At 44.6% G+C, this 12,500-nt stretch overlaps 1 protein-coding gene and 1 long non-coding RNA gene across 2 annotated transcripts in view; one reads left to right on the forward strand and one right to left on the reverse strand.

The window, feature by feature from the left end:
* The window catches only part of LOC109093305 (ephrin type-B receptor 4b-like), a 74,243-nt gene that overhangs the window by 5,085 nt on the left and 56,658 nt on the right, over positions 1–12,500 (reverse strand). Inside the window, 3 exon segments of the mRNA XM_042750408.1 lie at positions 1,591–1,712; positions 1,715–1,837; positions 2,000–2,113. Of these exon segments, the coding sequence (XP_042606342.1) occupies positions 1,591–1,712; positions 1,715–1,837; positions 2,000–2,113 (359 nt within the window).
* Positions 11,836–12,500, forward strand: part of LOC122141872 — a 12,266-nt gene continuing 11,601 nt past the window's right edge. Inside the window, exon 1 of the long non-coding RNA XR_006158163.1 lies at positions 11,836–12,457. This is a non-coding gene — a long non-coding RNA (uncharacterized LOC122141872). The remainder of the gene's footprint in view (positions 12,458–12,500) is intronic.

Consider the following 12,500-nt stretch of genomic DNA (forward strand, 5'->3'; position numbering starts at 1 on the left):
CCCGACATCAGACAGACAGACAGAGAGAACGGGTGAGAGCGGGAGACACATCATCGTTGACCCCGACATCAGACAGACAGACAGAGAGACCGCTGAGAGCGGGCAACACATCTGACCCGACATCAGACAGACTGACAGAGAGACAGGTGAGAGCGGGCGACACGTCTGACCCGACATCAGACAGACAGACAGAGACGGGTGAGAGCGGGAGACACATCTGACCCGACATCAGACAGACAGACAGAGAGACAGGTGAGAGCGGGTGACACGTCTGACCCGACATCAGACAGACAGACAGAGAGATGGGTGAGAGCGGGCGACACATCTGACCCGACATTAGACAGACTGACAGAGAGAGGGTGAGAGCGGGCGAACGTCTGACCCGACATCAAACAGACAGACAGAGAGACGGGTGAGAGCGGGCGACACATCTGACCCAACATCAGACAGACAGACAGACAGACAGACAGAGAGACGGGTGAGAGTGGGCGACACTTCTGGCCCGACATCAGACAGACAGACAGACAGAGAGACGGGTGAAGAGAGCGGGCGACACATCTGACCCGACATCAGACAAACAGAGAGAGAGAGGACGGTATGAGAGCGGGCGACACATCTGACCCGACATCAGACAGACAGACAGAGAGACGGGTGAGAGTGGGCGACACTTCTGGCCCGACATCAGACAGACAGGACAGACAGAGAGACGGGTGGAGAGCGGGCGACACGTCTGACCCGACATCAGACAGACAGACAGAGAGACGGGTGAGAGTCGGCGACACGTCTGACCCGACATCAGACAGACTGACAGACAGAGAGACGGGATGAGAGCGGGTGACATGTCTGACCCGACATCAGACAGACAGACAGAGAGACGGGTGAGAGTGGGCGACACTTCTGACCCGACCATCAGACAGACAAGACAGAGAGAGAGACGGGTGAGAGCGGGCGACACATCTGACCCGACATCAGACAGACAGACAGAGAGACGGGTGAGAGCGGGTGACACTTCTGACCCGACATCAGACAGACAGACAGACAGAGAGACGGGTGAGAGCGGGCGACACATCTGACCCGACATCAGACAGACAGACAGAGAGATGGGTGAGAGCGGGCGACACTTCTGACCCGACATCAGACAAACAGACAGAGAGATGGGTGAGAGCGGGCGACACTTCTGACCCGACATCAGACAAACAGACAGAGAGATGGGTGAGAGCGGGCGACACATCTGACCCGACATCAGACAAACAGAGAGAGAGATGGGTGAGAGCGGGCGACACTTCTGACCCGACATCAGACAGACAGACAGAGACGGGTGAGAGTGGGCGACACATCTGACCCGACATCAGACAGACAGACAGAGAGACGGGTGAGAGCGGGTGACACATCTGACCCGACATCAGACAGACAGACAGAGAGACGGGTGAGAGCGGGTGACACATGTGACCCGACATCAGACAGACAGACAGAGAGACGGGGGAGAGAGCGGGCGACACATCTGATCCGACATCAGACAGACAGACAGAGAGACGTGTGAGAGCGGGCGACACTTCTGACCCGACATCAGACAGACAGAAAGGTACAGACCCGCAGGAAGGAGTCCAGTGCGCCGTTCTCCATGTACTCGGTCAGAATCATCACGGGACAGGAAGCTGTGATCACTCCCTCCAGGTGAATGATGTTGGGATGCTGGAACTGACCCATGATGACGCCTCAGACAGGAAGTCCCGCCTCTGCTTGTCTGTGTAGCCGCCCTTCAGGGTCTTAATGGCCACGTAGTTCTCTTTCTTCCCGGGAACCTTGAGCCGGCCGCGACACACCTCACCGAACTCACCTGCACACAGATCACATATTAAGACTATCAGATTCACACACACAATAGCGTAATGTGAGCTGTGCTTTCATCAGGTGTGTGTGCCCCACATTACTGCTGTTCACACAGAAACACGAGCCCCGCGCCACACCTGCGCTCAACAATCACACACACGGTTCTCACCGGCACCGATCACCTCCTCGATCTTCACAAAGGACACGTCGATCTCTATAGCGAACTCCCTCACCGCCTCGTTCGGATCCTCGTATGTGAACGGATCGATGTACACTTTGATCCCTGTGAGAAACACACACACACACACACACACACACACACAACGTCGATCTCTTTCCACAACCACAACAAAACATCTGAACAATGTCTGAAACCACATGACAAGCTCTTCTCAGGGTTATTTGTCTCTTTATGATGAACTGCTTTTTGTGTTCCTCTTTTGTAAGTCGCTTTGGATCAAAAAGCCTTATTAGTGAGTAAACGTAAACGCAAAACATGTTTGTTACTTAAAAACAAAAAAGTTAAAGGACATTAAGTAAAATATTTACTAAATTATTTCATCTAGTTGCCAAAGACACATTTGTCATTTTCATTTAGTTTAACTTGATGTATTAAATAACTAAAACTTAAATAAAAATAAATAACTATTTAGATATAGAAATAAAACAGTAACTTGTTTATAATTTTAAAGACTCGTAACTGATATCATAAAAAAAATACATATATTTGAAAATAGTTTTCGTTTAAGTTATATACATATTTTTTTTTTCAGTTAATGTTTATTTTATTCCATGTAATGATATGGTTTTCATTTTAGTTATAGTTAACGATAATATCATTGGTTTGAAGTACTGCAATACCAAGTCTTGAGATAAACCTACAAACAGACTGATTTTAGTGGCCATTTTTTTCCTGACTGGCTTAGACTTGGGCAAGTTTTTAGTCAATTTACTATTTGTCAATCATAAATAATATTTCATGATATAAAATTCAATTATCTAATTTATTTGTCAGTTGAAAAGAATATGCAAACTGTTTATTTTATTTATCATTTTAATTAAAAGTATATTTTATTTGACTTTATTTCTCAATTATAACTATAAAAAAAAATTATAAAATTATAAATAATTATGTAAAAAGTATTTTTCATTAATTTTCATATATTTTTTTTAAAATAAATTAGTATTATTTACTTTCTTTCTCAATCATATTTTTGCTACACTTATGTTCACACATCTTAGAGTAGATGGATTTCAGGAGTTTTTTCATCCCTGATTATGACTTTTGAAAATTCTTTTATTTACAGAGTTTACTGACATCAATTCATATATTTTTGAGTTTAGTCCAAAATAATAATACAAACAGGTCATGTAAATCTTGCCAGATGAAGCACATTTAAAAGAGTCTCAATCCACAGCAAAGCATCAGGCCATTTCCTGGGAACAGTAAACAACTAAACTCATGTTAACTCTAATAACACTCTCATGTGTCTGCCAGCACCTCTCACACGTAAAACAACATAAATTCAGCGCTGAGTGCTGACAGATTTACTGCGGTATAACACATTCCTGATCAGAAGACGTCACAACACTCACCCCTGACCCATCAGGGAACTTGGCCGCGCTCTTATATCCGGGTCCGGATCCCGCGTGCGGCGGAGGCCGCCTGAGCCACCACACCCACCACACACACACACACACACACACACACACCACACACACACACACACCACGTGGTTTAACGGACAGACTGACACTCTGTGGTTTGTGTGTGATTGGATTACACACAGAGCTGTGTGTTTGTTTGACAGAATTCCTCTCTCATGACTCGTGTGAGGTTCTGTCTGTTTGTGAGGAGAGGACCCTGCAGCTGCTAGCTCTCTCTTTACGAGCCTCACACACACACAACACACTCGTGTCACACATGACCTCGAGCGTCTGCGTGTGTGTGTGTGTGTCAGATGTAGTACTGATAGGGTTGTGTATGGTTAGCAGCAGTGATGTCGTCAGAAAACAGACCCAACAAATGATACTGTCTGTAGAAATGACATAAACCTGCCCGTTCAGAGGTAAAATGTGACCGACAAATACAGTAAAAGAATATTTATTTTGTTTTTAAAATAATATATTAATGGTTTATTGTTTCCTTATTTGTATCCTAAACTATACTTACTTATTTGTCAACTAGAATAAAAAAAGAACATTTTTGAAAAAAACATACATGGTACTGCATGTTTGTGTGTGTGGTGTGTGTTAGCAGTCTGTGTGTGTGTGTGCTGTGTGTGTGTGGTGTGCTGTGGTGAGTGGAGTGTGGTTGAGTGAGTGAGTGAAGGGAACATGTGTGTGTGTGGTCCACCCATGTGGTGTGTGTCCGCCATTACAGACTCTTAACAGTGAACAATGAATCTGACTCACACATCATGAACAGCACACGATGGGCACACTACACACCCCACTCCATAAGACTCTTGAGACAACTCCACTCTCACACTACACACACACACACACACACAGCACACACACACAACACCACACTCACTCTCAACACACACACACACACACACACACCAACACACACCCACACACACACACACACACACCGACACACACACACACACAACACCAGCACCCACACACCCACACACACACACACACAACACACAACCACACACACACATCGATTACACTCACGCTCACCACACACACACACTCTGGTTTGATAATAAGGCAGTTTTACTACATAGTGAGTGCCACCATGGTTCTTTTAGACAAAAAACCCAGGCCCCGCCCCCTCATTCAAGCACCAATCAGATCTCACCTGAAGCAGAAACCCAGACAACGTATCACCACTTCCGATGAGAATGAGCAGGGTCCTATAGCGACCAACACACCAGTGCGCCAACCATCCTCGAGGGAGATCTTCCTCTGCGAGAGATTGCACTGTTTAAGACTGATATGAGACGCAAGTAGTGGTCGTGCGGTGTGTGTGTTGTGTGTGTTGAGAGTGTGTGTGAGAGTGTTGTGTATCTGTGTATCAGTGTGCTGTGTGTTGTGTCTGTGTGTGTGAGAGTGTGTGTACCTGTGTGTCAGTGGCTTGTGGTGTGTGTGTGGTGTGTGTGTGTGTGTGTGGGTGTGTGGTAAGATGGTGTGTATCTGTTTATCAAGTGTGTGTGTGGTGTGTGTGTGGGTGTGTGTGAGGGTGGGAAGTTGTTTGTTTGGTGAGGGATGGGGTTTGGGATGTTGTGGGGGTGTGGTGGGTAGTGGGGTGGGGGCTTCGGTGTATCAGGGTGTTGTGTTTTGGGGGGGGGGTTGGGGGGTTGTGTGTGTTGAGGGTTTTTTTGGTGTTGTGGTGTTTTTTTTTGGGTTGTGTTTGTTGGGGTGTGTTGTTGGTTGAAATTTATTTGGGGGGTTGAGGGGTTGGTTGAGAGCTTTTGGGGGGTTCGTTTGGTGGGTGTATGGGTTGTGTTGGTGGGTTTTTGTTGTGGGGGTTTGGGTGTGGGTTATTGTGGATTTTTTGGGGGGTGTATGTGGTTTGTGTGTTGGTTTGGGTGGGGGGGGGTGTGTGGGGGGGTGGGGTGGTTGGTTATTTGTAGATTTGTGTTTTTGTTGGTGTGTGTGGTGTGGTGGTATCCCGCAGGGAATTTTGTGTGGGTGTGGTTGTTTTTTTTTGGTGGTTTTGTTTTGTTGTGTGTGGGGGGGGTGAACCCCTGTGCTGTTTTTTGGTGCTGATGTGACTCTGGTTGTTTTGTTTGTTGTTGGTGTTGAACCACGGGTTGTGATCAGGTACGGTTTGTGTGGTTTTTGTGTGTGTGGTGTTTGTTTTTGTTAAACTAGGGAACAAAAAACACACAAACCCTGATACACAAAAACACCAAACACAAAAACAAACACACGTTTTTATAAAACACAAAAAAAAAACACACTGAGACACACAAAAAAACACAACACAACACATTCCACCACTAGAAAAAAAAATACCACAACACACACACACTCACACACACACTATGTCAACACAAATTTCACACTGTAGATACACACACACTACCATCACGTCACACTACGGATGTACAACGCACACCAACAAGGGCAGGCACCAATACCCATGTGCTTACAGCACACAACACACTCACGCGCTGTTGGGGGGTTGTGGTTTGGGGTGTTTTGGGTGTGTCCAACAGATACAATCTAAACACACTAACAGCCACACACCGTGTGTCACTACAGCACATGTCCTATAAGAGGCAGCCTATACGACACACACAGATCCACACACATGAGTCACACGCACACTGTGTTCTGGGTTTTTTGTTGGGTTTTGTTTTTGGGGTGTGTGATGGGGGGGGGGGGGTGCGGGGTTGGTGGTTTTTTTTGCACCACTCCCCCCAACCCACCCCCAACCCAACAACCAACCCCAGCCACAAACTGTTTTCTTTTTTGTTGTGTTTTGTTTTTTGGCTGTTGTTGTTGGGTGGGGGGGTTGGGTGGGTTTTTGTTGTGTTGTTTTTTTTGTGGGGGTTGGGGGTAGGGTGTTTTGGGGGGGTGGGGGGTGGGGGGGTGGTGGTGTGAGTATTGGGTTTGGGTTGTGTGTTAATTGTGGGTTTGGTGGTGTGTTTTGTTTGGGGTTTTTTTTTGGTGTACAACAATTGTGTTTGTGGGTGGGTTTGTGGGGTTTGTTGTGTGTAGTTGGGGGTGGGGTGTGTGTGGTTGTTTTTTGGGGTGGTGGTTTTTGTGTTGTTGGGGGTGGGTGGTTTGGAACCACCAACAAAAAAAAAACCCTACAAAACCACCAAAAAAAACAACCCAACACATCCAAGTTGGTGGTGGGGTTGTTTAACACACACTTCAAAAAACCCCACAAAAACACACCCAAATTGTTTTGGGTGGTGTTGGGTGGTTGGTTGTTTGTGTTTTGTGTGGGTTGTGGGTGTTGGGTGATGGGGGGTGTGTGGGGGTGGTGTGTGGTGGGGTGGGGGGTGTTTGGGGGGGTACTCGTTTTTTTGTTTGTTTGTACACAAACCACACACCAAAAAAAAAAAAAAACAAAAAAACAAAAAATTTTTTTGGGTGGTTGGGTGGTGTTGGGGTGGGTTGTGGGGGTGTGTTGGGGGTTTGGTTTTTTTGGGTGTGTGTGGTCAACCAACAAAACCCCACCAACAAATGGGGTTGTTTGGGTACAACCCCCAACCAAAAAAAAAAAAAACCAACAAAAAAAACAACAAAAAAAAACACAGAAAAAAAACAAAAAAAAAAAAAATCACCAAAAAAACTAAACAACAAAAGCCGCAAACAAAAAAAACAAACACAAAAAAAACTGTGAACCAAAAAAAACACAAAACACAAAAACAAAAACATAAAACAACTAACCCAAAACCAAACAAACCACAAAAATTTTTTTTTTTGGTTGTGGTTTTTTAAAACCCAAAAAAATTTTGTGTGGGTGTGTTTTTGGTGGTTGGTAACGCACCAAAAACAAAAAAGTTAAAAAAACACAAAAACAACCCGTTGGGTTTGGTGTTTTTTTGGTTTGTTTGGTTTTGGTCTTTTTTGTGGTTGTTGGTTGGAACACCAACCCCCCCAAAAAAAAAAAAAAACAAAAAACACCAACAACACAACAAAAAACAAAACAAAACACAACAACCACACACCAAAAGAAATTGGGTTTTGGTGTAAAACAACTTTTTTGGGAAAAAGTTGGTGTTTAACATACAGAAACACAACCACCCAAAAACCCACACAAACACCCCCCCACCCAACTTCCCCCCCACGGGGTAAACACCCACACCCCCCCCCCCCCCCCCAAACCACACACCCACCCACCACCCCCACCAACCACAAAAAACAACAAAAAACACAAAACCAAACAACAAACCAAACAAAAACCACCAACTAAAAAACCAAAAAAAAAAAAAAATGGTGAGGGTTCAAAAAAAAATGTTTGTGGTTCCCAAAAAATTTGTTTTTGGTCACCCCCACACACCCCCAAATTGTGTGAAACCCCCCCCCCCAACGACCAAAAACGCCTCCAAAAATTTAAAACCCCCCTCCCCACCACACACACCCAACAACCAAAAAAAAAACACCTACAAAGCACCCCACCCCCCCCACAACACCCCCCCAAAAGGGGGGGGCCTTGGTTTTGTGGGAATTTTTTGTTTTTGTTTGGTTTTGGTAAATGTTAATTGTTTTCTGGGTTGTGTCCACCCCCCCCCACAAACTGGGATTTTGTTTGTGGTGTGTGGGGTAGAAGAAAGCAAAAAACAAAAAAAAAAAAAAAAACAAAAAAACACCCACCCCCCCCCCCCCCCAAAAACAAAAAAAAAAAAAAACCAAACGCTAACACAAACCCCAGCCCCCCCCACAACCCACCACCCAACACCCAACAAAAAACTGGGGGGTGGTTGTTGACACCACCATTTTTGGGGGGGGGAACACCCACACTTTTTTTTTTTTGGTGTTGTTTTTTTTTGTGTGGAAAAGTGGTGAGTGTTGTTTTGGGGCAATTTTTTGAAAAAAAAAAAAAAACCCAAAACCAAAAAACTCCCCCCAAAGCCCCCCAAATTTGGGGTTTGGGTTTTTTTTTGTTTCAACACCCCCCCCGACCACGAAAACCCCACACCCCCCCCACAAAACACCACAACCAAAACAAAAGGGACCCCACACATTCTTGTGGTTTATTTTGTGGGCCCCTTTTGGTTGTTGGACCCAAAAATCGGTGGGGGGGTGGGGGGGGGGGTTGGGAATATGCTTGTTGTTTTTTGGAAAAACCCACCCAAAAAAAAAAACAAAACCGTGACATTTTTAGTTTGTTTTGTGGGGGTTTACCAAAAAAAACGTGTTATTTTTTTTTGTTTTGTTGGTTTTTTTGTGGTTTGTTTGTGTTTTTTTTTTTTTTTTTTTTTTTTGGGCCACAAAACACAATTTTTGTTTTTTAATAACACAAATTTTGTTGTGTTTTTTTTCACAAACCCCGGTCCAACCCAGAGTTGCGACAAACCCAAACAAACACCCAAAAACAAAAAAAGGGTGGGTTAGTGGGGTGGGGGTGGTTTGTGTGTTCCAAACACAAAAATATTTTGTTGTTTTGGTTCGGTGTGGGGGGGGTAGCAAATTTTTTTGTTTTGGGTGGTTTTTTTTTGGCGTGTGGTTAATTGTTTTTTTGTGGGTTTTGTGGTGGTTTACCCAAGGGGTTTGTTTCGTGGTTGTTTGTGTGTTACCTTTTTTTTTGGGGGGAAAAAGGGTGGGTTGTTTTTTTTTTAATTGTGTGGTGTGTATTTGGTTGTTGTTGTTTGTTCCCCCAAAAAAAATGTGGTTGTTGATTTTTTTTGTTGGGTTTGGTTTTAAACGGGTGATTTTGTTTTTTTTATGTTTAACAAACCCAACACACTTGTGTGGGTTTGTTGTTTTTTTTTTTTGTTAATTTTTGTTTTTTGGTTTTTTTTTGGGGGTGGGGTGACAATGGGATTTTTTAAAACAAAAAAAAAAACACACAACAAAAACCCACCCAAGCCATACTAAAAAAAAAAGCAAAAAAAAAAAAAGCAAAAAAACAACACCCCCCCCCTTTGTAAAACCCAGAAACCAACAAAACAGCAAACCCAACTTTAACCACAAAAAACTGTGGGGAAGGGTTTGGGGGTTTTTATGTTGTGGTTTTTGTGTGGGAACAAAATAAAAAAAAAGGGGGGGGGGGGAAAAAAAAACAAAAAAAAACAAAAACCCAACAAAAAACTTGGGGTTATTTTGTTTTTTCCCCCCAAAGGTGGTGGTGGGGGGGGGTTTGTCAGCATATTGCGTGAGAGAGTGATGCGACTGACTGTGTAGCCACACACACCCCACAGCACACACAACACCCACATCACACACCAGAGATTATTAAACGGTCCAGATCCTGTGTATTTGCTCTTGTGCAGTAAAGAACCAGTATGCTCACAAACACACCAGCACTGGTGTCCACATGACCGTGATGTCACGAGTGAGGCACGCGGATCAACCAGGGCGTCTTCACTGGAGCCAGACAGGAAGTGGAGCGTTCCATTCGGAGCGTGAGGCGGGGGTCGGGAGCCAGAGGTCGTTTCGGGGTCTGATGTCATCGGGGGCCCGAGACGGGGGGTGGTGCTCACAAGCATCTCCGTGGCGACCCTGGTGCCCCTATTGTGTGTGTGTCTTTGTTCAGGGTTAATGTGTGTCACTGCTCTCATTACACACGCTCGGATATACAAGCCTCGCGAGTGTCGACATGTCATCAGCAGATGTGAGATGTTCCACAGAAACAACAGAAAACAGATGAAGACAAGAACCAGAAACAAACACGTGCTCCCCTCGTCCATCCCAGATCAGGATGAGTGTGTCTCTTCATCAGGTTTGGAGAAATGTAGCATAGCAGTGAAAAAGTGTTCTGGTGTGAATCAGGAGAGCAATCTGCACAGAACAAGGCAGCGACCAACAGCTCTAAACAAATATGGGTCCGGGATTCTGCTGTGAGAGACAACAGGCAGATGCACTTTTTCACTGGAGGAAGTGTTATTATGGACCAACCCAAGACACTATGTATTTGAAACAAAAAAAACTTAATGCTGGGATTTGTTTCATCTTTTGTTCTTCTCCAGATGTTCACTGATGGCCCTGGAGTGCTGTGGATACTTGTGGATTATTGTGATGTTTTTATCAGCTGTTTTGGACTCTCATTCTGACGGCAACCCATTCACACTGCAGAGCATCCATTGATGAGACACTGAAATTCCACCACAACACTTTTTACAAACCTGATGAAGACACAATCCTATGTGATGATCCTGTCACGAGCTGCAACATTCTGATTGGCTCCTGGTTCATGATGCTTCCATGAAGAACCTTTAACATCCATTCCATTCGACAAAACAGTTCTTCATGAGTGAAACCAGAAAAACGTTCTTTTTTCTTCGATGGGGATCCCCATTGAATTAATTGTGAAATGTTGAAGTTGAGAGACTGGAATAGTATTTCCTCCAGTAATGTTTTATTTCCAGTTACTGTAGATCATCTTCTGCTCTGAATGTCTGCTCAGACGGCAGGTTCATCATCAGGACACCAGACTGAGAAGAGAGCAGAAATAACGTCTCATGAGTCCCAGAGTGATGTCCAGTGTTCATGTGTCTGATAACAGAAACACAATCTGATGTCTCGCATCATCAGTAGAGTCACCCACACACACCAAACAACACCACACCGCACACTCCACACACACAAACACACACACACTCACACACACACACACAACGCACACACACACACACACACACACACCACACACACCCCCTCCACACACACTCACACCACCACACACACACACCACACACCACTCACACACCACACCACACACACACACACACTGTATGTGAAAAACAGGGAGTGACTGCAGTAACACTTTCACACAAACAGCATTACACACCCAGTGAAACACACACATTTACACACAAACACATGAAAGAACAGCCGCTCTCTCTATAGGTCTCTCTCTCTCTCTCTCTCTCTCTCTCTCTCTCTGTCGGCCCCGTCCTCTCATCTGGTCTCTAGAGTTCTCTCAGGTCTAGAATTCCTGTATCAGGTCTAAATCACATGTGTGTGTGTGTGTGTGTGTGTGTGTGTGTGTGTGTGTGTGTGTGTGTGTGTGAAAATATTCAGATGTAACCCCTTTGTAATCTTTAACATTTTAATTTTCAAGTAACTATAATTTAATTACAACACATTTTTTTTCCTCAGTTACTGTATTTGTAAGCTACACAGTATATATATATATATACACACACACACACACACACACACCAAAACAAAAATTGACAAGTTAATTAAATGAGATTTATTTCATTCTATTCACTTGTAAACAGGACCACACGAAAGGTTTGTTTTTTAGAACTTTACGAAATCGTCACATTTATTTGTCCGATAAGCATATATTTGTATTCCAGTGTTTTATTAATATTTTAACTGAATTCATGTGCGCGTCAGAATCCACATAAAGCGCGCTCGTGTTTCAGTTCTGACGGACAGCCGGCCGGACCAATAGGAGGCGGTCCTGCCCGCGGTGGGCGGGGCCTGCAGCAGTGCCCTGTCTCGCGCTCAGTCCGGAGGCGAACTCCGCGTCCGCTGCGAAAGTCTCTTTAAATGTTCTTCTCGAGGTTATTTTTCGCACTTTACGGTCCGCCGCAGCGACGAGTGGAATATAAACGACACTGACCGGAAGAAGCACGCGCTGCTGGGATTAGAGCGCTTTTATTGGAACGATAAGGGACGCGCATAACGCAGGATTGTGTTTCAGTCCGATTTGAATTCTTTTGTATCTGTATGATCCGGATCGGATTCAGTCTGGACTGAAGATTTAGACTGCTGAAGTTTTATCTGAATTCATTTGCATCTGGAGCGCAGAGTTTAACGTTAGTAAAGAAAGAAAAGTTCTCCACGAGTGGGATTTTTGGAGTTTTTGCATAATTAATAATTAATAATACTAATATTCGGTGTTGATGAGGTTTGAGTCTGGATCTGAATCTAATGATCTGACAGCAGATCCAGCAGCACTCGGACATGGGTCGTGTTTGCTGGATTATCCCTGTGTTCTGGTTCTGGACTGGGTTCTGCTCAGGAGAGGAAGGTGCGGTCCACATTCATCATTATGTGTTATTAATAATTCATTC

The sequence above is a fragment of the Cyprinus carpio genome, chromosome B23 (assembly GCF_018340385.1).
Source record: "Cyprinus carpio isolate SPL01 chromosome B23, ASM1834038v1, whole genome shotgun sequence".
NCBI lineage: Eukaryota > Metazoa > Chordata > Actinopteri > Cypriniformes > Cyprinidae > Cyprinus > Cyprinus carpio.